Genomic DNA, 23,880 nt, shown 5'->3' with positions numbered 1-23,880 from the left:
CAGGAATAATCTCAAATGCGTGTTATAAGCGTGCTTCTGGTGAGTGCGTCTCACTTATTCAGACACAACATCTGTCACCCCTGGATAAGGAATCCAAGCACGTTGGTTGTGATCTAAGGAGAGCCTCACGTCCAATAGTTTCAGACTTTTTTTTACCATCACTACCACCACCGTGTGGTGACGATCACTCCACTTTATATTCATATTGATTTTAATTTTATGCATTTATTAATTTTCTGACATAGCCACTTTGATTATTATCTTGTTATAAGCGCTGCACCTACTTATATTGATATTTACATTGGGAGGTTTATGGTTGATTTTTCTGTGTTCTAGCAGCTACTATTGTCTAGGTAGCGCTCGCTGAAATTGCTTGTTTAACAGGTTCCTCTGGACCCTCTGTAGCACTTACAGTGCCTTGAATAAGTATTCGTACCTCTTGTAATTTTCCACATTTTATCATGTTGCAACCAGAAACATAAATGTATTTTATTTGGATTTTATGTGATAGACCAAAACAAAGTGTCACATAATTGTGAAGTGGAAGGAAAATGATAAATGGTTTTCAAAATATTTTACAAATAAATATCTGAAAAGTGTGGTGTGCAGTTGTATTCAGCCCCTCCAAGTCAATACTTTGTAGAACCCCCTTTCACTGCAATTACAGCTACAAGTCTTTTGGGGATGTCTCTATCAGCTTTGCACATCTAGAGAGTGAAATGTTTGCCCATTCTTCTTCGCAAAATAACTCAAGATCTGTCAGATTGCATGGGGAGCATCTGTGAACAGCAATCTTCAAGTCTTGCCACATATTCTCAATTGGATTTAGGTCTGGACTTTGACTGGGTCATTCTAACACGTGAATATGCTTTGATCTAAACCATTCCATTGTAGATCTGGTTGTATGTTTAGGGCCGCTGTCCTGCTGGAAGGTGAACCTCCGCCCCAGTCTCAAGTTTTTTGCAGACTCTTATCAGGTTTTCTTCTAAGATTGTCCTGTATTTGGCTTCATCCATCTTCCCACCAACTCTGGCCAGCTTCTCTGTCACTGCTGAAGACAAGCATCCCTACAACATGATGCTGCCACCACCAAGTTTCACGGTGAGAATGGTGTGTTCAGGGTTATGTGCAGTGTTCGTTTTCTGCCACACAGCGTTTTGCTTTTAGGCCAAAAAGTAAAATTTTGGTTTCATCTGACCAGAGCTCCTTCTTCCACATATTTGCTGTGTCCCCCACATGGCTTCTCTCACACTACAAACGGAACTTATTATGACTTTCTTTCAACAATGGCTTTCTTTCTGTCACTCTTTCATAAAGGTCATATTTGTGGAGTGCACGACTAATAGTTGTACTGTGGACAAATTCTCCCACCTGAGCTGTGGATCTATGCAGCTCCTCCAGAGTTACCATGGGCCTCTTGGCTGCTTCTCTGATTATTGCTCTCCTTACCCGCTATCACGTACCTGTTGATGGAGGCCAATGGAGAGAGGGCTTCCCTTTCGACTAAGTTCCGGACTCCCCTGAGAGTGGGACAGCGGGAGTCAGGCCCAAAGTTGCACAGGTCGCCTGTAGGAGTGCTGGTTGGTGGTCCACTCAGAAGCACAGCTGGTGCACGGAGATAGGTCTGCAGACAGGAGGTGCCTGTGCGTAGTATGCATGCCCTTTCGGGATTTAGATGTTTACTGGGTAGTCGGTTCAAGCCAAGGTCAGGTACCAGGTGGGAATCAGAGCAGACATAGTCAGATGGGATAGCCGAGGTCATACACGGGAGCGAGAGAGAGAGAGCGTATCCGTAAGCCAGGCCGAGGTCAGATCAGGGGTAAAGCAGAGTAGACAGGTCCTGGAGCAAGCCAAGTCGGTAACAGGCAATTACAGGTCAAAGTCACAGGAAACAGGAACAGGGCATGGGGAGCTAGAGATCATCCAGCAACTTGTGGAAGTGATGAGCCTCCTTATAAAGGCCGTCTGGCTCCAAACTGAGGCCGATGTGTCCTGCGGCCATGCAGAGTTCTGGCAGAAATGCCAGATCTTCCAGAACTTCTGCCGTGAACAGGACCCTGACACCTGCCCTGTCAGTTTAGGTGGATGGCCATGTATTGGTAAGTTTGCAATTGTGCCATACTCTCCATTTTTGGATGATGGATTGAACTCGGTGAGATGTTCAAAGCTTGGTATATTGTTTTGTAACCTAACCATGCTTTAAACTTCTCCAGAATTTTATCCCTAACCTGTCTGGTGTGTTCCTTGGCCTTCATAATGCTGGTTGTTCACTAATGTTCTCTAACAAACCTGAGGGCTTCACAGAACAGCTGTATTTATCGAGATTAAATTACACCCAGGTGGACTCTATTTACTAAGTAGGTGACTTCTGAAGGCAATTGGTTCCACTAGATTTTAGTTTGGGGTTTCAGAGTAAAGAGGGCTGAATACAAATGCATGCCACACTTTTCAGATGCTTATTTGTAAAAAAAAATTTAAACCATTTATTATTTTCCTTCCACTTCACAATTGTGTGCTACTTTGTGTTGGTCTGTGACATAAACTACCAATAAAATACATTTACCTTTTTGGTTGTAACATGAGAAAATGTGGATAATTTCAAGGGGTAGGAATACTTTTTCAAGGCACTGTACATGTAAAGCACTGTGTATATAAGTACCTGTAATAAATACATAAATAATATACCCTTGCTTACTCTCTCAGAAGGTAGCCTTTTTGGTGGCTGTCATTTCCACACGCTGCAGCTGGCATCCTTGTCCTGTAGGTATCCTTATTTAGCTATACACAAGGAGAAGGTGGTTCTTCATTTGTGACCTTCCTTTCTACCAAAAGTAGTGTCTGATTTCCATCTGAACGAGGACATTGTCCTGCCTTCCCTATGCCTGCGTCCTTAGCACTGAAGTTGCACTGAACGCCTTAGATGTAGTTTGAACAATTCTGGTGTATCTGTCCACTACGGAGTCCTGTCTGAGATCAGAATCTCTTTATGTTATTATGGACGGGCCAAAAAAGGGCCCGGAAGCTTCCTCTGCCACCATTTCTAGGTGGATCAGGCAGATGGTGGTTGAGGCTTATACCATTAAGGGTCAGGTTCCTGCCTTTCCCATTACGGCACATTCTACCAGGGCACTTAGTCGCTCTTGGGCTTCCAACATCAGGTGTCTGTGTCTCAGGTTTGTAATGTGGCTACTTGGTTGTCTGTGCACACCGTTACTAAGTTTTACAAGGTGGATGTTTTTGCATCTTCAGATGCTTGTTTTGGTTGCAAAGTTTTGCAGGCGTTAATTTGAGGTTTTTTGGTTCCCTCTTGGTTTTTTTTTTCTTTCAGGTGGGCTCGTGTTCGACTGTGGGCCTGTTTTGGATCCTGTTTCCTACCCCTCTTTTTTTGGCACTGCTTTGGGACTCTCCTGTGGTCAGTGAGAGCCCACCTCTGCCTTAGCCAGTTAGAGGAATCGGTGGTGCAAAATATCTTAATTGTACAGGATACAGAAGATTCTTAGACAATATCTAGAGTATTATATATTTTAGGGCTCATTTACACTAGCCCATTTACACATTGCGTTTGCTTTGCTTTTCTTCACTTCGCTTCAAAATTTATACCCCTATGTCGCTTTAGTGGTGTTTCAATGTGTCTTCAAAGCCTCCATAGAAGTCTGTAACAAAGCTCGCTTACAGTACCCGCAGCTTTTTCATTTGCTTTGATTTGGAGGTATTGCAGGTATATCAACACACACACACAGGGCATCTGCCAAGCTTCAAAAAAGCACCACCAAAGCATCATTGAAGCACCACAGAAGCATCATAGAAGCATCACAAACACATCAAAAAGCAAGTTGAAGAGGTAGGCGCTTTAATGTGTGATGAGGTTGAAGCAAGTGCAAACAAGCCCTTAGCTCTCCGGATTGTCCTTACTTTCCGTGCATATGCACAGAATCTTATTGCATAAAGGCTGGTCAGAAGAACCATGCCCATTAAAGGTGTCTTTTGCACATGCCTTTTCTAGGTACGCTCCTCATTTGGAAGTTCTTTCCAGGAATACATTGAGGTAGCTACTGAGAGAAGAGGGTTCCTACATCACTATTCTCAATCTTGCCTCTATATCCTATGGGCCTCTTCTACTGGTTGGATACAATCTGTTCATCACCTCATGGAGTCAATATGTTATGCAGTCACAAACATCTCAGAGTGGTAGGCATATCAACAGCCCGGGTGAAGTCAACAGCCAACACTCATCCGGTCCAAGCTGCTGTGATCTCTGAACCACTCATCCACAGAAGCTTTGAAGTTCTTTTTGCTTTGATCACTTCCTATATGTCATCTCTCATTCACCAAGGTGGATGCAGCATCAGTCCGATGCTGCATCTGCCCCTCGCTGGTTCTAAGGGTGAGAACTCGGCGATCACATAACTGCTGATTGCTGAGTTCTCACAGCCGCTCTGAGCAGTAACACTTTATTCTTCAGGCCTAAAAAAATGGCTCTGGGACTCAAGTGGTTAAAGGAGTACAACCAAAGTACTTCTCATGTGGATCATAGGAGTGCAGTTCGTTCTGCACTCCTGTGACCTGTTTTCAGCTGACACTGGAACGCTGGGCTGTGGAGGGGGAAGGAGCTGCTGGCTCAGGTTCTCAGCAGCTCGCTTAGAGGCTGAGCCGGGTACTGCTCCAGACCCTGGGGTGGGTCCCGATTTTAAAGTTGGGATCTTTCCCCAGCCTGAAACGGCTGAATGACATCAGCCGACAGCGGACTTCAATACGCTGTCTTCTGAAAACGGGTCATAGGAGAGCAGAACGAATTACACTCCTGTGATTCACAGAAGCACAGCCAAAAAAGCATGGGCTGTACTTCTCCTTTAACCACTTGAGTCCCAGAGCCATTTTTTTAGGCCTGAAGATTACTTAGAGTGTTACTAAACCCAGGACCCTGCGTTCACTATATCTGGTCTCCCACAGTACACAGAACATGGAAGTGCAGTTATTTTAGTAACTATAAACTGCTAAATACCTTTTCTCATCAGCTGTTAGAGCAATTTTGTGACTTCTATCACTGTCAAACACAATAATTTACCCAATTTTTTTGTAAAATATAAAAGATGGAGTTGCACCAAGTAAATATCCCACATGTCAAACATTAAAATTGTGTGCACCCATGAAAAATATGTCAATACCCTATATTTTCCATAATGTTTTAAAAGCACCTACAGGTCATCAGTTTAGCGGTACTCATGAGTTCTGGTGTTGAAATTATTGATTTTCTTCTGGTGTGTGCAGTAATATGTAACATGTGTAGCACAGTTGCTGTTTTTTCCGTAGGCGTCCCAACAATTGCATTTTTTAATTAATTTTTTGTATGTATGTTGGTGTGGGGAGGCTCAACATTTTTTTTTTTTTTTTTAATTTTCATGTGTTTTTTTAATTTATTTTTTTTTCAACTTATGATTTTTTGCTATCACATAGAGCAGGGCTTAACATTTCAAGTCTAGACCTACTAGCCAGGCAAAAACCTTACTCTCCACCAGTTGCCCCACCAAACCGTGCCCAGGTCTGCCTCCAACCCAGCCCTATCTCCCAGCCCTGCCCCCAACCACGCCCCTCTTAAAGCTTATGACATTACATTTTTCTTTAGAATAAAGAGTCCAAAATATAAAAAACAGCAATTATAACTGCTTTATGTCAATTTAAACATAACAGCAATAGCTTAATAGAGTCTAGAGGGCAAGTAGTTAACATAAAACAATGTAAACATAAAATGAAAATAAGTGTCCCCATCAGAGTCCTCCTTTACATCAAGTGTCCCAATCAGAGTCCCCCTTTACATCAGGTGTCCCCATCAGAGTCCTCCTTTACATCAAGTGTCCCCATCAGAGTCCTCCTTTACATCAAGTGTCCCAATCAGAGTCCCCCTTTACATCAGGTGTCCCCATCAGAGTCCCCCTTTACATCAGGTGTCCCCATCAGAGTCCTCCTTTACATCAGGTGTCCCCATCAGAGTCCCCCTTTACATCAGGTGTCCCCATCAGAGTCCCCCTTTACATCAGGTGTCCCCATCAGAGTCCCTCTTTACATCAGGTGTCCCCATCAGAGTCCCCCTTTATATAAGGTGTTCCCATCAGAGCCCCCCTTTACATCAGGTGTCTCCATAAGTGTAACCTCGCCCTTCCCCCTTGTACTCACAGATCTTCTTGTGAATACAGCTTCTCCTTCTTTCCCTCCTTTGGTCATGTGATAAGTCACATGACAAGGGGAGAGAGGAAGGACACTCTGCCTTCACTCCTTAGTGTCGGCTGTCTATTGCCCCCTGCAGGCAGGAGGGAGGAGAAAGAAAGCCTAGTCCTCCCTCCAGCAAGTGTCAGCAGCTGCTCCCTGTGACAGGAGTGACACTGCGATCACTCCGGTCACTGAGGAGCTCCCAACACAGTGCTCGGGGCAGGTTGGCGCTGCTGGTAGCACCCACCCCCCACCCTCCAATGCGGCGCCTGGGACACACTCGCCTCCATGTTATTTTCACTTGCCAAATGCGAGCAGGCGACTGGAAATTTAAAGCCCTGACATAGAGGACCAATAGTCCTCTGTGTGACAGCATATAAGTGACAGGTCCTCCTTGTGGTGGTGGGGGGCAGTGTGTGCAAGAAGAGGGGCAGGAGAGGAAAGGAATAATGTATACAGTGAGGGAGCAGTGTATACAGACAAGCTCCCTCACTTGCGCTGTGATTGCCGGTTTTAAATGTAATTGCCAGCTTTTTTTTTCTTTACTTTACAGTGCAGAGGAGGAGCTGTCATTCGCCCCTCCGCTAAAGTAAACAAAGGGGCTGGGTCACCCAGTGACATCCCCGGTGACCCCGCCCCTCAGTGGTGGCCGAATTACATCTATAAAGTAAAGGGGGGGAAAAAGCCAGCAATTGCATTTAAAACCGGCAACGGCAGCGTAGGTGAACGAGCCTGTCTGTATACACTGCTCCCTCACTGTATACACTGTTCCTCTCCTGCCTTTCTCTGTGTCTGTGCCCCCCACCTTGTCTGCAGAGGACACATCCCCTTAACCCCCATCCCCGGAGCGCTTGCAGAGTGGCCCCATTTACTTGAATAAGTCGTGATTGACAGGTGGTAGCACAAAAACAACAAGGGGTTTTATTCATGCTGTGGCATTGGTACACCTTTGGCTGCTGCCTCAGCAGCTAAAATCATGACTCAACCGAAGGAGTTTTTTTTTAACCGGCCCCCCCCCCCAACTTTATGTGTGAACAAGCCCTGAAGGTGCCGCTGCCGAATGCAACTAAGGACTCATTCACAAGTGCAGCAGTCACTGCTGCTCCTCTGAAAAGTGATCCAAGTGTGTTTGACAGGTGGTGAGGCGATACGTTGTCTCCTCACCACCTGATTTAAACCCATGATTGCACGAGATTGCGACACGGTAATATGGCAATTAGAATTTAAATCAGGTGTGAGGAGGCGACACTGTGCCTGGCGATCTTTGACTTCTCCCATGTTGTTCAGGTACTGTATATAAGACTTTTCCACAGCCTGGCCACATACAGAGGCCCAACATCCAAGTAGTACCTACAGGCGTTCTGGAGGCATAAATGACACATCTCACTTCATGACTACCTATCACAATTTTGAATGCCCTGGAGCACCAGGACAATGGAATTACCCACAAAATGACCCCATTTTGGAAGGCAAACACCCCAATGTATATTCTATGAGACATAATGAGTCTTTTGAACATGTCACTTTTTTCCCCACACATTTTCAGAAAATGTAGAAAGAAAATGAAAACGTATTTTTTTACACAAAGTTGTCTATTTAAATTTCTAACACATAGCATGTACATACCAAAAATTACATCCCAAAATACATTCTGCTGCTATCTTCTGGGAGTGCTGCAGTCCTTGTACTCGCCACTGTGCATCTGGCGGATGCCTGCTCCTCCTCAGATCTCCTGAACCTCTTTGTTTGGATTCTGTCCTCCTCAGAATCTGTTGCTGACCCACTGCTTTCAATTGGCTTGTACTCAGAATTTGAGTCTGACAGAGAGAGTTCCCTGCTACTCCCATCCGTCATACTCCGTATCTGGAAAGCCTCCTCGCTGGTGTATAATTTTTTTTAAATGTTTATGCTGCACTGCTGATATTGCCGATGTTGATTTTGATGTTCACTGGTACAGATGTTTATCACTGGTACAGATGTGGATTTCACACTGATACTCTGTAACTGATATTGATTAATGGTACAGGTGTGGATTTTACTCTGGTAAACTGTGACAGATGTTATTCACTGGTACTGATGTGGATTTTACACTAGTACTGTGTGACAGATATTGAGCACTGGTAAACTGACAGATGTGGATTTTACACTGGTAGGCCGTGACAGATGCTGATCACTGGTACAGAAGTAGATGAGCACTGGTACAGAAGTAGATGAGCACTGGTACACTGTGACAGATGTGGATCACTGGTACAGATATGGAATTTACACTGGTATGCTATGTCAGATGTGGATCACTGGTACAGATGTGTAATTTACACTAGTACGCCGTGACGGATGTGGATCACTGGTACTGTGTGACAGGAGTGGATCACTGATACTGTGTGACAGATGTGGATCACTAGTACCGTGTGACAGATGTGGATCACTGGTGCACTGACAGCTGTGTGGGGGACACTATGGGGTAATGTGTATGTTTTACACAGGTCAGCTCTGCTTCTCCTCACCTGCGGGCACTGTGTGAGGAGAGTCAGAGCCGGTCAACAGACTGGCGGCTTTGTTATCATCACATGATCGCTGTGATTGGACACAGCCATCATGTGATCAAAAAGGCCAATCAGAGAGCCCTTCTGCTGAGCAGCATTTTGCTGTGTCCAGGGGACACAGGCACACCAAGAGCGCGCAGCTGCTTGGCCATGTTCTGAGGGACGTTCAGGAACGTCCACTCAGAACGGCGAAGATCCTACCTGGCCGTTTATGTGCAGTGGCTAGGTGGGAAGCGGGTTAAAGAATTTTGATGCACTCAAACAACATAATTCCCACATTTCTGGTAAAATAGAAAATATGGTGTTGCGCCAAGTAAATAGATACCAGACATGTCATGCTTTAAAATTGCGCACGCTTATGAAATGATGCCAAACTACAGTGTATAAAAATCTCCATAGGTGACGCTTTATAAGCCTTTACAGGTCACCAGTTTAGAGCTACAGAGGTCAGGTGCTAGAATTATTGCTCTCGCTCTGACTTTCGCGGCGATGCCTCACATGTGTGGTGCAATTGCTGTTTACATATGTGTATGAGACAAATGTGTGCGTTCGCCTTTGCAACAGGGGATGGGGGTACTTTAAATTTTTTTTATTTATTTGTTTTGTGCACTGGTACACTCTGACAGATGGTTTTGTGCATTGTACACTGATAGATGTTTTTGTACACTGTGACAGATGTTGTGGGACACTGTGACAGATGTTGACATGTGGGCCATGGACAGGAACAAATGGTGCTTGGTATACTGGTGTGGGATGTCTGCAGATCTGTGTAACTGATGAATAAAATCATCAGCTACACAGACCAATTTTCACAGTCTGCAGCTTCCCCCTCCCCTGACCCCTCACTGAGCTCTCACGGAGCTCTGGCAGGGAATCAACTGGCGAGACACGTGTCTCTGTTAACATTGTGAGAGCTGTGATTAGACACAACTATCATGTGATTGGGAGGGCCAGTCAGAGAGTCCATATCCCGGTCCGAGATGGACTATGTCCGAGGGACACAGCCATCACAGAATCATGCTGAAGCACAGCCTCGGGGCTGCACGTGTTCTCTGGAACGTACAGGAACGTCCACTCAGAACGTGGAATCTCCCCCTGGCCATTTATGTACATTGGCCTGGTGGGAGGTGGTTAAACGCCTTTACAGTTTAGATTTACACAGGAGATCTGAAACAAAAATTACTGCTCTCACTCTGAGGTTTACAACGATACCTCACAAGTGTGGTATCACAGTGTGATCTTAGTTTACATGCGTGGATTTTTTTTTTTTTGTATTTTTTTTTTTTAATCAACTTTATTGAACGATATCCCTTGTGAAAGCGTGGCCCGTGACAGGTCCTCTTTATGGAGAGATCTGGGGTCTTATAGACCCCAGATCTCTTCTGTGGCCTCCAATGCAGTTGATTAAGATACAGATCAGTCTTATCAGCTGTTGTCCTTGCTGCTAATGGCCAGGTAAACAGTGAGTCGGTTTCTGGGGTCACAGAAAGGAAGAATCCGTGTCAGTTCCTCTCTCGCTGTGTATTGCAGCCGTTGCCGCCAGTCGCAGCAGTGCCGGGCTCCATGATTGGACTGGAGAGCCTAGAAAAAGGCGGGGGGGGGACCTGCACCCACAGTATTGATTGAGTGGCCGTTCAGCCACTCAAAACACTTCTTCTGAAGAGGAAATCGCTGACTGAAAATTTTAATACTAGGATGATGCTTACAGGTGCAATCTTCATTCTGGTATTACCACTTCAACCCGAGGACGTCATACAGGCAGGAAGTTGTTAAGCACTTTTCCGCCACCCTATAACAGATATACTGCTACGGGGTGGCAGGGGTGCGCAAATTCACGTATGTATACGTGATTTTGCATCTCTGGGTAGGGGGTGCACATGAGCCCCGCACTCGCCCTACCCACGCCGCTGTTCGCGGCCTCTGCTGTCAATCACTGAGTCCTAGCCGATGATTACTCACCAGCACCCGGTGATCGCGGAGCTTTACCGATGGAGGGAGAGAACTATATGTAAACAATACAATTCTCTCCCCTGTCAGCTCCCGCACACTGCTTTGCATGGCTCTGCAGAGCTATGCAAAGCAGTGTGCTTACAGTTGAAAGCACTAACATAGCCCACAGTAAAACAGCGCACAGTTAAACCTTTGATCGCCCCACATGTTAACCCCTTCCTGCCCCATGCCATTAGTACAGTGTCAGTGCTTTTTATTAGCATTGATCACTGTATTGGTGTCAATGGGGATGTCAGTGACACCAAGACAGTTCTCCCAGTGTCAGAATGCCCGCCGCAGTCCCGCTATAAGTCGCTGATCGCTGCCATTACTAGTACAAAGAATCCCAGTGTATATATACCGACATTTGTAGACACTATAACTTTCACGTAAGCTAATTAATTTACACGTATTGGGATTTTTTCTAGGAAAGTCATGTAGCAGAATACATTTTGGCCTAAATGTATGCCGAAATTAGATTTTTAAAAATTTTTTTACTGGACATATTTAATAGCAAAAAGTCCAATATTTTGTTTTTTTCTTTTGTCCTCAAAATTGTCAGTCTTTTTTTATAGCGATCAAAAATGCACAGGAGATCAAATACCACTGAAAGAAAGCTGTATTCATGGGGGAAAAGACAGTTTGCATATGTGCCTCCCACTTGTTAAGGGATCAAAAGTAATGGGACAATTGGCTTCTCAGCTGTTCCATGGCCAGGTGTGTGTTATTCCCTCATTATCCCAATTACAATGAGCAGATAAAAGGTCCAGAGTTCATTTCAAGTGTGCTATTTGCATTTGGAATCTGTTGCTGTCAACTCTCAAGATGAGATCCAAAGAGCTGTCACTATCAGTGAAGCAATCCATCATTAGGCTGAAAAAACAAAAAACAAACCCATCAGAGAGATAGCAAAAACATTAGGCGTGGCCAAAACAACTGTTTGTAACATTCTTAAAAAGAAGGAACGTACCTGTGAGCTCAGCAACACCAAAAGACCCGGAAGACCACGGAAAACGACTGTGGTGGATGACCGAAGAATTCTTTCCCTGGTGAAGAAAACACCCTTCACAACAGTTGGCCAGATCAAGAACACTCTCCAGGAGGTAGGTGTATGTGTGTCAAAGTCAACAATCAAGAGAAGACTTCACCAGAGTGAATACAGAGGGTTCACCACAAGATGGAAACCATTGGTGAGCCTCAAAAACAGGAACGCCAGATTAGAGTTTGCCAAACGACATCTAAAAAAGCCTTCACAGTTCTGGAACAACATCCTATGGACAGATGAGACCAAGATCAACTTGTACCAGAGTGATGGGAAGAGAAGAGTATGGAGAAGGAAAGGAACTGCTCATGATCCTAAGCATACCACCTCATCAGTGAAGCATGGTGGTGGTAGTGTCATAGCGTGGGCATGTATGGCTGCCAATGGAACTGGTTCTCTTGTATTTATTGATGATGTGACTGCTGACAAAAGCAGCAGGATGAATTCTGAAGTGTTTCGGGCAATATTATCTGCTCATATTCAGCCAAATGCTTCACAACTCATTGGACGCCGCTTCACAGTGCAGATGGACAATGACCCAAAGCATACTGCAAAAGCAACCAAAGAGTTTTTTAAGGGAAAGAAGTGGAATGTTATGCAATGGCCAAGTCAATCACCTGACCTGAATCCAATTGAGCATGCATTTCACTTGCTGAAGGCAAAATACCCCAAGAACAAGCAGGAACTGAAGACAGTTGCAGTAGAGGCCTGTCAGAGCATCACCAGGGATGAAACCCAGCGTCTGGTGATGTCCCTGCTCTGTTTCCTTTGTATGTCCGTGAGTTATTACCCAGATCCACTGGCTATGAGCTGCCATACAGAGTGTGTTTCTCTCATCCACCTTCCAGGCATCCATCCACCTGCTTTGTGAACTGTATAGATTATTCACTGCGGACTTAGGCACTGATTGTGCTTGTTTTATCACAGGTTGTACTAAAAAAAAAAATACCACCAAGCTCTATTTGTGTGAACAAAACGATAAAAAATGTAATTTGGGTCTAGTGTTATATGACTGAGTAATTGTGATTCAAAGTGTGACAGCAGTTAAAGCTGAAAATTGGCCTGGGCAGGAAGGGGGTAAAAGTGTCTGGTATTGAAGTGTTTAACCACTTGCCAACTGCAGATAGCCGAATGACAGCTTCACTGCAGCCGGCCAGTTCTGGGAGGGTGTCATATGACATACTCCCGTGATCGTGCTTCCCACATGTAAACACCAATACTGAGTGTGAGGAAAGGAGAGAGAATCAGTTCCTAAACTGTGAGTATGCTCATCAGTGCCCTATCTGTGCTCATCAGTGCCCACCAGAGAGTGCTCATCGATGCTCATCAGTGCCCACCAGTGTGTGCTCATATGTGCTCATCAGTGCCCACCAGTGAGTGCATATAAGTGTCCATCTGCTCATCAGTGCCCACCAGTGAGTGCATATCAGTGCCCATCTGTGTTCATTGGTGCCCACCAGTGAGTGCCCATCTGTGCATAGCAGTGCTTTTCAGTGCCCATCTGTGCATATCAGTGCCCATCTGTGCTCATTGGTGCCCACCAGTGAGTGCCCATCTGTGCATATCAGTGCCCATCTGTGCTCATCAGTGCCCATCTGTGTACATCAGTGCTCATCGGTGCCCAACTGTGCATATCATTGCCCACCTGTGCATATCGGTGCTCATCAGTGCCCATTAGTGAGGGCTCATCTGTGTCCACCAGTGCTGCCTTATCACTGCAGTTTATCAGTGCTAACCAATGCTGCTTCATCACTTCAGCTTATCAGTGCTGCCTCATCACTGCAACTTTTCGGTGCAGATCAGTGCTCATCAGTTACCATCAGTGCTACCTAATTACTGCAGCATATCAGTGTACATCAGTGCCACTTATTCGTACACATCAGTACCACCCTATCAGTGGATCCTCATTAGCACCCATCAGTGCACATCAGTGGCAGTTTATCAGTGCAGCCTCAGTGCAGTGCATTATTGCACATCAGTGCCCATTAGTGCAGCCTCATCACTTCACATCAGCACCCATCAGCGCACCCTCGCCAGTACCCAGCAGTGCACCCCCATCAGCACCCACAAGTGTAGCCTCATCAGCACCCATCGGTGCACCCTTATCAGCACCCATCAGTGCACCCTCATCAGGACCGATCAGTGCGTCTTGTGTAAAAAAAATGTTTTCATTTTCTTTCCACATATTCCAAAAACTTGTGTAAAAAAAACGACATGTTCAAAAGACTCATTATGCCTCATAGCATATACGTTTGGGTGTTTGCTTCTCAAAATGGGGTAATTTTGTGGGTAATTCCATTGTCCTGGTGCTTCAAGGCCTTCAAAAGTGTAATAGGTAGTTGAGATATTAGATGTGTAATTTATGTCCATAGAACACCTTATAGTGCTCCTTGCATGTTGGGCCCCTCTATGTGGTCAGGCTGTGGAAAAGTCTCACACGTGGTATTCCAATACACGGGAGGAGTAGCAGAATGTATTTTGGGGTGTATTTTGTGGTATTTACATGTTATGTGTTAGAAATATCTTAAAAAATTGACAACTTTGTGTAAAAAATATTACGTTTTCTTTTTTCCCCCACATTTTCTGAAAACTTGTGGAAAAAAACATGTTCAAAAGACTCATTATATATTGCATCATAAAATATATGTTGGAGTGTTTGCTTTCCAAAACTGGGTAATTTTGTGGGTGTATCCTCTGTACTGGTGCACCAGGGCCTTCAAACGTGTGATAGGTTGTCAGGAAATTAGATGTGTAATTTTTGCCCCTAGAACGCCTAAAGGTGCTACTTGGATGTTGGGCCTCTGTATATGGCCAGGCTGTGGAAAAGTCTCACACATTTGGTATTGTCGTACTCTAGAGAGGTAGAAGAATGTATTTTGGGGGGGGGGGGGGGGTATTTACGTGCTATGTGTTAGAAATATCTTATAAATGGACAACTTTTTTTTAAACAAAACAGTACGTTTTAATTTTCTTCCCGCATATTCCGAAAACTTTTCGAAAAAATGGCATGTTCAAAAGACTCATTATGCCCCATACGTTGGGGTGTTTGCTTCTCAAAATGGGGTAATTTTGTGGGTAATTACATTGCTGTGGTGCTTCAAGGCCTTAGAAAGTGTAATAGGTAGTCAAGAAGTTAGATGTGTAATTGATGTCCCTGGAACACCTGATAGTTCTCCTTGCATGTTGGGACTCTATGTGGTCAGGCTGTGGAAAAGTCTCACACATTTTGGTAGCATTATATTCAGGAGTAGCAGAAAGTATTTTGGGGTGTAGTTGCAAGTATGTCTCTGCTGTGTGTGAGAAATAACTTGTTAATATGACAATTTTGTAGGGGGTGGGGGGGTGAAAAAAACTTAATTTTCCAAAGAATTGTGGGACAAAATTACAACTTCAAAAAACTCACCATGCCTCTTACTAAATACTTTAGAATGTCTTCTTTCCAAAAGGGGTAATTTGGAGGTATTGGTACTGTACTGGCTTGTTAGGGCCTCAAGAAATGAGATAGGCCATCAGTACACAAGGTGTGATCAATTTTCAGTGATTGGTACTAGTGTTGCACCGAAATGAAAATTACGGTGCTGAAAATTCAAATTCAAAATGCACTTGACCGATAACCAAAACCGAAATGCACAGTTTTTAAAAATGAATATATATTTTTAGAAAAAAAATAACTTTAATTAAAAAAAAAAACAATATATACCCCAATTATTTTGTAAAATATGAAAGAGGATGTAAATAGATACCCAACATCTCGCTCGTGGAATGGCGTGAAACTGCTGTTCTTAAAAATCTTCATGGGGGATGCTTTAAAATTTCTACAGGTTAGCAGTGTAAAGTTACAGAGGAGGTCTAGTGCAAACATTATTGCTCTTGCTCTGACATTTGTGGTGATACCTCACATGTGTGGTTTGAACACCATTTACATATGTGGGCATGGCCTACGTATGCATTCACCACTTCGTGGGGGGACGGGGGCACTTTAAACTTTTTTTTTTATTATTTAATGTTTTTTTTGTTTTTTTGCACTGTCCCCTTCAAAAAAAATTGTAATCACTTTTATTCTTACCACAAGAAATGCATGCATCCCTTGTGATAGAAATAATTAGTGGCAGGTCTTCTTTATGGAAAGATATGGGTTCAATAAGACCCCACATCTCTCCTCTGCAATGTAAAGCATTGGATCAAAGTGTTTTAAAGAAAAAAAAAATTTGCCGGAACGGGAAGTGACATCGCTCCAGTCCTCCAAGGGCATAGAGATGAGTGGCGGCTATCTTTCCTTCACTCATCTCTATGCCCAGCGCCGGGATCGATGGTTTCTCAGGTAAGGCTAAGAACTAATAGAAAGCTGTATTTGTGTGAAAAAAAGGACAAAACTTTTATATGGGTACAGTGTTGCATGACTGAGTAATTGTCATTCAAAGTGTGAGAGCACTGAAAGTTGAAAATATTCCTGGGCAAGAAGGGGGTATAAGTGCCCGGTAGGTAAGTGGTTAAAATGTTTCTGAGCCAAATATCTGATCATAGCCATAAACACTGATCCTCTCACTTATCTGGGGTTGAAAGGGCACTCTTAGACTTTCCCTGTCCTTGTACTGCTCAGAATATCTGGATCTAATCCTCATAACTTTATACACTATATTGCCAAAAGTATTGGTCCACCTGCCTTTACATGCACATGAACTTTAATGGCATCCCAGTCTTAGTCCGTAGGGTTCAATATTGAGTTGGCCTGTCCTTTGCAGCTATAACAGCTTCAACTCTTCTGGGAAGGCTGTCCACAAGGTTTAGGAGTGTGTCTATGGGAAGGTTTGACCATTCTTCCAGAAGTGCATTTGTGAGGTCATGTACTGATGTCAGATGAGAAGGCCTGGCTCGCAGTCTCCGCTCTAGTTTATCCCAAAGGTGTTGTGTCGGGTTGAGGTCAGGACTAGTCAAGTTCCTCCACCCCAAACTCGCTCATCCATGTCTTTGTGGACTTTGCTTTGTGCACTGGTACGCAGTCATGTTGGAATAGGAAGAGGCCATCCCCAAACTGTTCCCACAGAGTTGGGACCATGAGATTATCCAAAATGTCTTGGTATGCTGATGCCTTCAGAGTTCCCTTCTCTGAAACTAAGGGACCAAGCCCAACCCTTGAAAAACAACCCCACACCATAATCCACGAAACTTTACATTGGACAAAATGCAGTCAGGCAAGTACCGTTCTCCTGGCAACCACCAAACCCAGACACGTCCATCAGATTGCCAGACAGGGAAGCGTGATTCATCACACCAGAGAATACGTCTCTAGAGTCCAGTGGCAGCGTGCTTTACACCACTGCATCCGACACTTTGCATTGCACTTGATGATGTAAGGCTTGGATGCAGCTGCTCGGCCATGGAAACCCATTCCATGAAGCTCTCTATGCACTGTTGTTGTGTTAATCTGAAGACCACACGAAGTTTGGAGGTCTTTAGCTATTGACTCTGCAGATAATTGGCGACTTCGGCGCATTGTGCTTTTCAGTATGCGCTGACCCTGCTATGTCATTTTATGTTGCTTTTCTTCCCAGATGCTTCCACTTTGTTACAATAACATTAACAGTTGACTGTGGAATATTTAGTAGCAAAGATATTTCACAGATGGAATTATTGCACAGGTGTCAACCTATCACGGTACCATGCTTGAATTCATTGAGCTCCTGAGAGTGACCCATTCTTTCACAAATGGATATGCTTGTTTTTATACACCTGTGACCAAGATGGTGATTTGGAGGGGTGTCCCAATACTTTTGGCAATATAGTGTAAATTACTCTCCTTCAGCAAGACATTTTGTCTATCCCTGACACCATTTCGTGAACATGCTGCCATTGGCATTCTTCAGTTGCATCTTCATGGGAACTTTCCTTCGGTCTGCTTGCACACTCCTTGAGGAAAAGTAATGTCTGGTTTCATAATTCCTGATTACTGGCACCATACTCTTCACTATGGATAGAGGCTAGCTCCATTACATGGACCCCCTTTTCTACACAACCCTCCCTGGCCTACAACCATCAGACTCTGCCCTGAATCTTGATATGTTCTCATTTTCTGGGTTCAAGTCAAGGGTCACTGGGTTGCATGAAAAACATACATACAGTTGTGTTCAAAATAATAGCAGTCAGACATCACTAACCTGATCAATCACTGTTTTTGGTAGAAATGATATTTCTACATGGCAAATAATTTACTAGCAGGTGTAGTAGAGTAATAGAAATCCAACAGACCCAACAGTCATGACATGCATGCTGCTGATTCTGTGTAATTGAATCACTAATTGAAAGCGGCATGTTCAAAATAATAGCAGTGTGGAGTTCTATTAGTGAGATCATTAATTTTTTGAAAAACAGGTGGCAATTATTGCCCTTATTTAAGGAAGGAAGGCAGCACATGTTGTACATGCTGGTTACAGTGCATTTCTCTCTGAAATTCTGAGGAAAATGGGTCGTTTCAGACATTGTTCAGAAGAACAGTGTACCTTGATTAAAAAGTTGATTGGAGAGGGGAAAACATATAAAGAAGTGCAGAACATGATAGGCTGCTCAGCTAAAGTGATCGCAAATCCTTTAAAATGGCAACCAAAACCTGAAAGACGTAGAAGAAAGCGACCCCCAAACACTGAATTCAAGCCACAGTACACTGTGAAGACAGTGAAGCATGGTGGTGCAAGCATCATGATATGGGGATGTTTCTCATACTGCGGTGTTGCGCCTATTTATCGCATACCAGGGATCATGGATCAGTTTGAATACATCAGAATACTTGAAGAGGTCATGCTGCCTTATGCTGAAGAGGAAATGCCCTTGAAATGGGTGTTCCAACAAGACAACGACCCCAAACACACCAGTAAACGTGCAACATCTTGGTTCCAGACCAACAAGATTGACGTTATGGAGTGGCCAGCCCAATCCCCGGATCTTAATCCAATAGAAAACTTGTGGGGTGACATCAAAAATGCAGTTTCTGAGGCAAAACCAAGAAATAGAGAAGAACTGTGGAATGTAGTCCAATCATCCTGGGCTGGAATACCTGTTCACAGGTGCCAGAAGTTGGTTGACTCCATGCAACACAGATGTACAGCAGTTCTCAGAAACAGTGCTTATACAACTAAATATTCATTAAGTGATTCAAAGGAAAGCAAAATCTTCAAACATTTTTCAGTTTATATAGTGAATGTTTGAGTTTGTAAAGAAGAATACAAACACTGCTATTTTTTGAACAGTCTAATATTCACTTTTCTTCAATTTTTTTAGAGGAACAACACAAATCTGTTATATTTTTCTTCATGTTTTGATTTGGAATAGAATGTGTCGTGTTCCCAATGCATTTGTGTGTATGGAAATAAAAGCTATTAGAAGGATTTTGAGCTTTATTCACTTTTTTCAACACACTGCTATTATTTTGAACACAACTGTACATGGAAGAAGCGCCAGACCAAAAGTTAAAAGGGTCCAAATTCATTTATTGGTATTGTGCTAAAATACAGCCAATGTGTATCAGGGGTCAAAAGAACTCCCTCTATACCAATGCTTCAATTAAAAATGAGAACCTTGACTGGACTCAAAATATGGCTTTAATATGCAAATCTGTGCCTAATTTTGCGTTCATTCCAGGATCTCATTTTTTAACTGAAGCACTGATGAAGGGGGAGCTCCTTTGACCCCCGAAACACATTGCCTGTTTTTTAGCATAATACCAATAAATTAATTTGGACCCTTTAATCTTTTGGTCTTGCGCTCCGTCCATGTATGTAGTTTTTTCTTATTTCTGGTAATCTGCTGGGGTACCCACTGTCTGTCATGAGTAGCCTAACCTTAGCCAGTTTGCTCATCGAATGTTTTTGCCCTCTCACTACTTTGTATAAACTGATATCAAAGTCCCAGCACCTCCAGGATGCTTTTTTTTTTTCATTGTTACCTGGAATTCCACTTAGCATTTGACTTTGCTGACAGGTCTGCTGGGCATCTATACAGACATCAGGTGAAAATGTAAATACTTTGATTAATAATTATTAGGTGGCAATGATATGAATTTCTACTGTTATGCTTGCAGCTTAATGTCATAGTGTGCGCAATTTTTTAAAATTATTATTTATAATAATTATTATTTTATACTTATTATCACTTTGGTTAACAATACTGATGAATGTAGACTGGTACAAGATTAATTATAATTAGTTGCATCAGGCTTTTGCAATGATGAATTGGGAATTCTACAGACAACCAAGAGTGTCTTGGAATTTGCACAGCTCTGTATATAACCCATTTTTTCATATGGGTATAAAGATAGTTACATATGTGAACAGCTCTTCCACACCTCCTAGACACATTTACCAAACATGTATCTCACTCTGTCAAATTGAAAATATGTGAACAGTGTGTTCATTAGTTCATTTTTTAGATCAATTGTTTGCTTGTTCAGTAGTATAGAATCATCTTTAGTATTTAACAATGCAGTTTAACATTTGTCCTACTTTTTGTATTTTACAGGGGGTGGTCCGAGTGCCAGCTCCATGCCAGTACGCCCATAAACTCACCTTCCTGGTTGGGCAAAGTATTCACCGGGAGCCAAGTATGGAACTTTCTAATACTCTGTTTTACCTGTAAGCTCTCAGCTGATGATCTTCCATACTAACAGCTTTTTTACATACTTGTGTTGTTGTTGAATTGTTATTGTTGAATGTTGTAAGCTTTAGAAATCCTTGCACCTTTATACTACAGCTTGTATTGGAAGTATCTTTAGCAGTCATTGTGAAGAGAGCTAGATCGCTCCACAAAATGAAAATGTTTTTTATAGTTACTAGTTTAATAAAAGATTACTGTTTACTCTTTCATTCTGCTGATGACTGTTTAATAAGCTCATAACAAAGAACAAATGTTAATTAGAAATTGAGCAGGAAATAATACATTTCAGTCAGGGCCTGTTTACAATTTCTACATAGGGCCTCCTTGCCATCATTGCTACACGACAATTTTTACATTTTTATTTAATTTTTTTATATTATTTGTATTGGGGGGTTTGCAATATTATGTTTTTTTTTTTTTTACATACTGTCACCCTAGCAGTACAGTGTCACCATAGTGACACTGTACTACTTGTGGGGAGTGATGAAGATGTTTTTTCTTTTTGTACACTGATGGTTTTTACACCCATAAAGGCTGTAAAACTAATACTTTCTCCTTCTCTCTGGCTGCATTCTAGCAGCCATTGAGAAATACTGTGAGAGCTGTGATTAGTCACAGCTTGTCACATGGTACAATGCTGTTGTGAATAGCCTTGCATCATATGACCACTGTGATCATTCACAGTTTTCACACATAGTAAGCAATGATGTCAGGAAGTGCCAATCAGGGATCACGTGAATCGGGACCTCACACAGCACTGCTCCCGTCTGGTCATTTATGCACATGGGCTGGATGGGAAGTGGTTAAATCATCCTTTTGATATACTCCAGATAGAGACACACCACAGTGAAATGTCAAATGTTTATGGCTTGAAGCACCATACATTGGGAGTGTAAAATCACAGTGCACACTCACCTGAAGTTACATGAGACTGATTCCTGAAATTCCTGGAGTCACATCGCAGCGGCACAGATCGGGCCATAAATGTTCACTGAGCTTCGCATGCACAGAAAGAAGCATTTATGACAGAAGAGACTGATAGGGTTTCTTCTGTCATACATATCCTGTCTGTCAGCATTTGTTTAAAGAGAAAGTTTATTACCACTTCAAAGTCTTTGCAATTTTCCATTGAGAAACATTATTCTGAAATTGTTCGACAATTTTTAGATGCAGCTTATCACAGATTGGTGAACCTCTTTACTTCTGAGACACTTTGACTCTCTAAGATGCTCTTTTTATACTTAATCATGTTACTGACCTGTTGCCAATTACCCTAATTAGTTGCAGAATGTCCTTCCAGCTCTGCCTTGTTAGTACCACTTACTTTGCCAGCTTTGTGTTGACCTGTCCCAACTTTTTTGCAAGAAGTGTTTAATCCACATGGTCCTTCAGGGACGCTATCTCTTTGGACCACCTCTAGATCAAGGATTCCACAGGGAGAAAAACAACCTATCTTCCCCAGCAGAAGAAGCATAAAGATGAATTTTGTTTAAAAAAAAATAATTCCAGAGCATCCCTTTAATTTTCTAATAGGTAATAGAGTCAAATTAATTACACGCCTCAAAAAAATTAAAGGAACACTTTTTAATCAGAGTATAGCATCAAGTCAATTAAACTCCTGGGATATTGATCTGGTCAATTAAGTAGCAGAGGGGGTTGTTAATCAGTTTCAGATTCTTTAGTGTTAATGAAATTAACAACAGGTGCACTAGATGGGCAATAATGAGATGATCCCCAAAACAGGAATGGTTTTACAGGTGGAGGCCACTGATGTTTTTTCCCTACTAATCTTTTCTGATTTGCATTTGGGTAGGGTCAGTGTCACTACTGGTAGCATGAGGCGATACCTGGAGCCTACAGAGGTTGCACAGGCAGTCCAACTCTTCCACAATGGCACATCAATACGTGCCATTGCCAGAAGGTTTGCTGTGTCTCCCAGCACAGTCTCGAGCATGGAGAAGATTTCAGGAGACAGGCAGTTACTCTAGGAGAGCTGGTCAGGGCCGTAGAAGGTCCTTAACCCATCAGCAGGACCGGTATCTGCTCCTTTGCGCAAGGAGGAACAGAAGGAGCACTGCCAGAGCCCTACAAAATGACCTCCAGCAGGCCACTGATGTGAATGTCTCTGACCAAACAATTAGAAACAGACTTCATGAGGGTGGCCTGAGGGCCCAATGTCCTCTAGTGTACCCTGTGCTCACTGCCTAGCACCAGAGAGCTCGATTGGCATTTGCCATTGAACACCAGAATTAGCAGGTCCACCTCTGGGATATCATGTTTCGGTCCATCCAACACCGCCAGGTTGCACCTCAGACTGTCCAGGAGCTCAGTGATGCCTTGGTCCTGATCTGGGAGGAAATACCACAGGACACCATCCGTCGTCTCATTAGGAGCATACCCTGACGTCAGGCATGCCTACAAGCACGTGGGGGCCATACAAACTACTGAGTGCCATTTCGAGTTGCTGCAATGAAATTTCAGCAAAATGGACTAGCTTGCTGCATCATTTTTTCACTTTGATTTTTGGGATGTCTTTGAATTCGGTCCTCTGTACATTTACAATTTTAATTTCCATCAAACGATGGGACATCCTTATGTTCCTAACACATTACTCAGTCCATATCAGTATAGATGTCCAGCACGATATTTTTCCCCATTGAGATGTGTTTTCAAAGTGTTCCTTTAATTTTTTTGAGCAGTGTATTAAGGACAATATTGAGGAAGCAGGATGGAAATTTTTTCTTGACCTAACGAAATCTGAAGCGGGAAAGTAGAACACTGCACATATAAAACAATGGGTTTGCTGCTGGTTCTGTTTGGTCTGAGAGCTATGAGACCTTTAAATAAAACGCAGTGGCAAATGTTTGTTGGGTGTGATGCATCTAGGATCTGATAGCCACGAGGACCAATGTTTAGTGAATTTGTCTCCTGTCAAATGTGATGCAGCGAATAGAAATTCCATTTGACAATGGTAATGACAGAAGAGTGTCGGTGGAAGAGGGTTCTTCCAAGTCCACACTAAGGATAGACGCGCTGTGATCAAAAAGTGTGATGATAGGGAGAAATTTAGTGAAAGAAGATAAGTCCAGATCAAAGAGAGACATTTGTTTGGTTAACAGATGTGAAGGATGCGTAGTGACAAAAATTAGGGTGGATATGTTTCTCCAAAAGGGAATGATGACTGGGCAATCCCATAAGGTATGAAAGTTAGTATCGTCAATATTACAGTTTCTCCAGCATTTCGGAGTGTGAGATGGGTATATGTGAGCCAGTCTTACAGGTGTATAGTATCATTTATATTCTTTTTTCATGAGGGTTTCCCAGTCTGTCACATTTTTGGAAATGACAAATACGGTTTAAATAGCGTGGTGCCAGACAACAGGTGGTACCGAAATGTGGAGAGTCAACTCCCAGTAGACAAGTTTGTAGGTTTATAGAGATCGGGATAGGTAGGATATT

The 23,880-nt window shown here is 43.0% G+C and overlaps 1 protein-coding gene across 1 annotated transcript in view; it reads left to right on the top strand.

Annotated features, from left to right (window-relative positions):
• PIWIL4 (piwi like RNA-mediated gene silencing 4) overlaps nucleotides 1-20,628 on the top strand; it is a 277,179-nt gene extending 256,551 nt beyond the window's left edge. Inside the window, exon 15 of the mRNA XM_089687941.1 lies at nucleotides 20,287-20,628. Within this exon, the coding sequence (XP_089544067.1) occupies nucleotides 20,287-20,403 (117 nt within the window). The 3' untranslated portion in view covers nucleotides 20,404-20,628. The remainder of the gene's footprint in view (nucleotides 1-20,286) is intronic.
• Nucleotides 20,629-23,880: the final 3,252 nt, after the last annotated feature.

Source organism: Staurois parvus, unplaced genomic scaffold (assembly GCF_062004578.1).
Source record: "Staurois parvus isolate SC_StPar_1 unplaced genomic scaffold, SC_StPar_1.0 ptg000440l, whole genome shotgun sequence".
Classification (NCBI taxonomy): domain Eukaryota; kingdom Metazoa; phylum Chordata; class Amphibia; order Anura; family Ranidae; genus Staurois; species Staurois parvus.
This window is presented reverse-complemented; position numbering and strand designations above follow the sequence as displayed.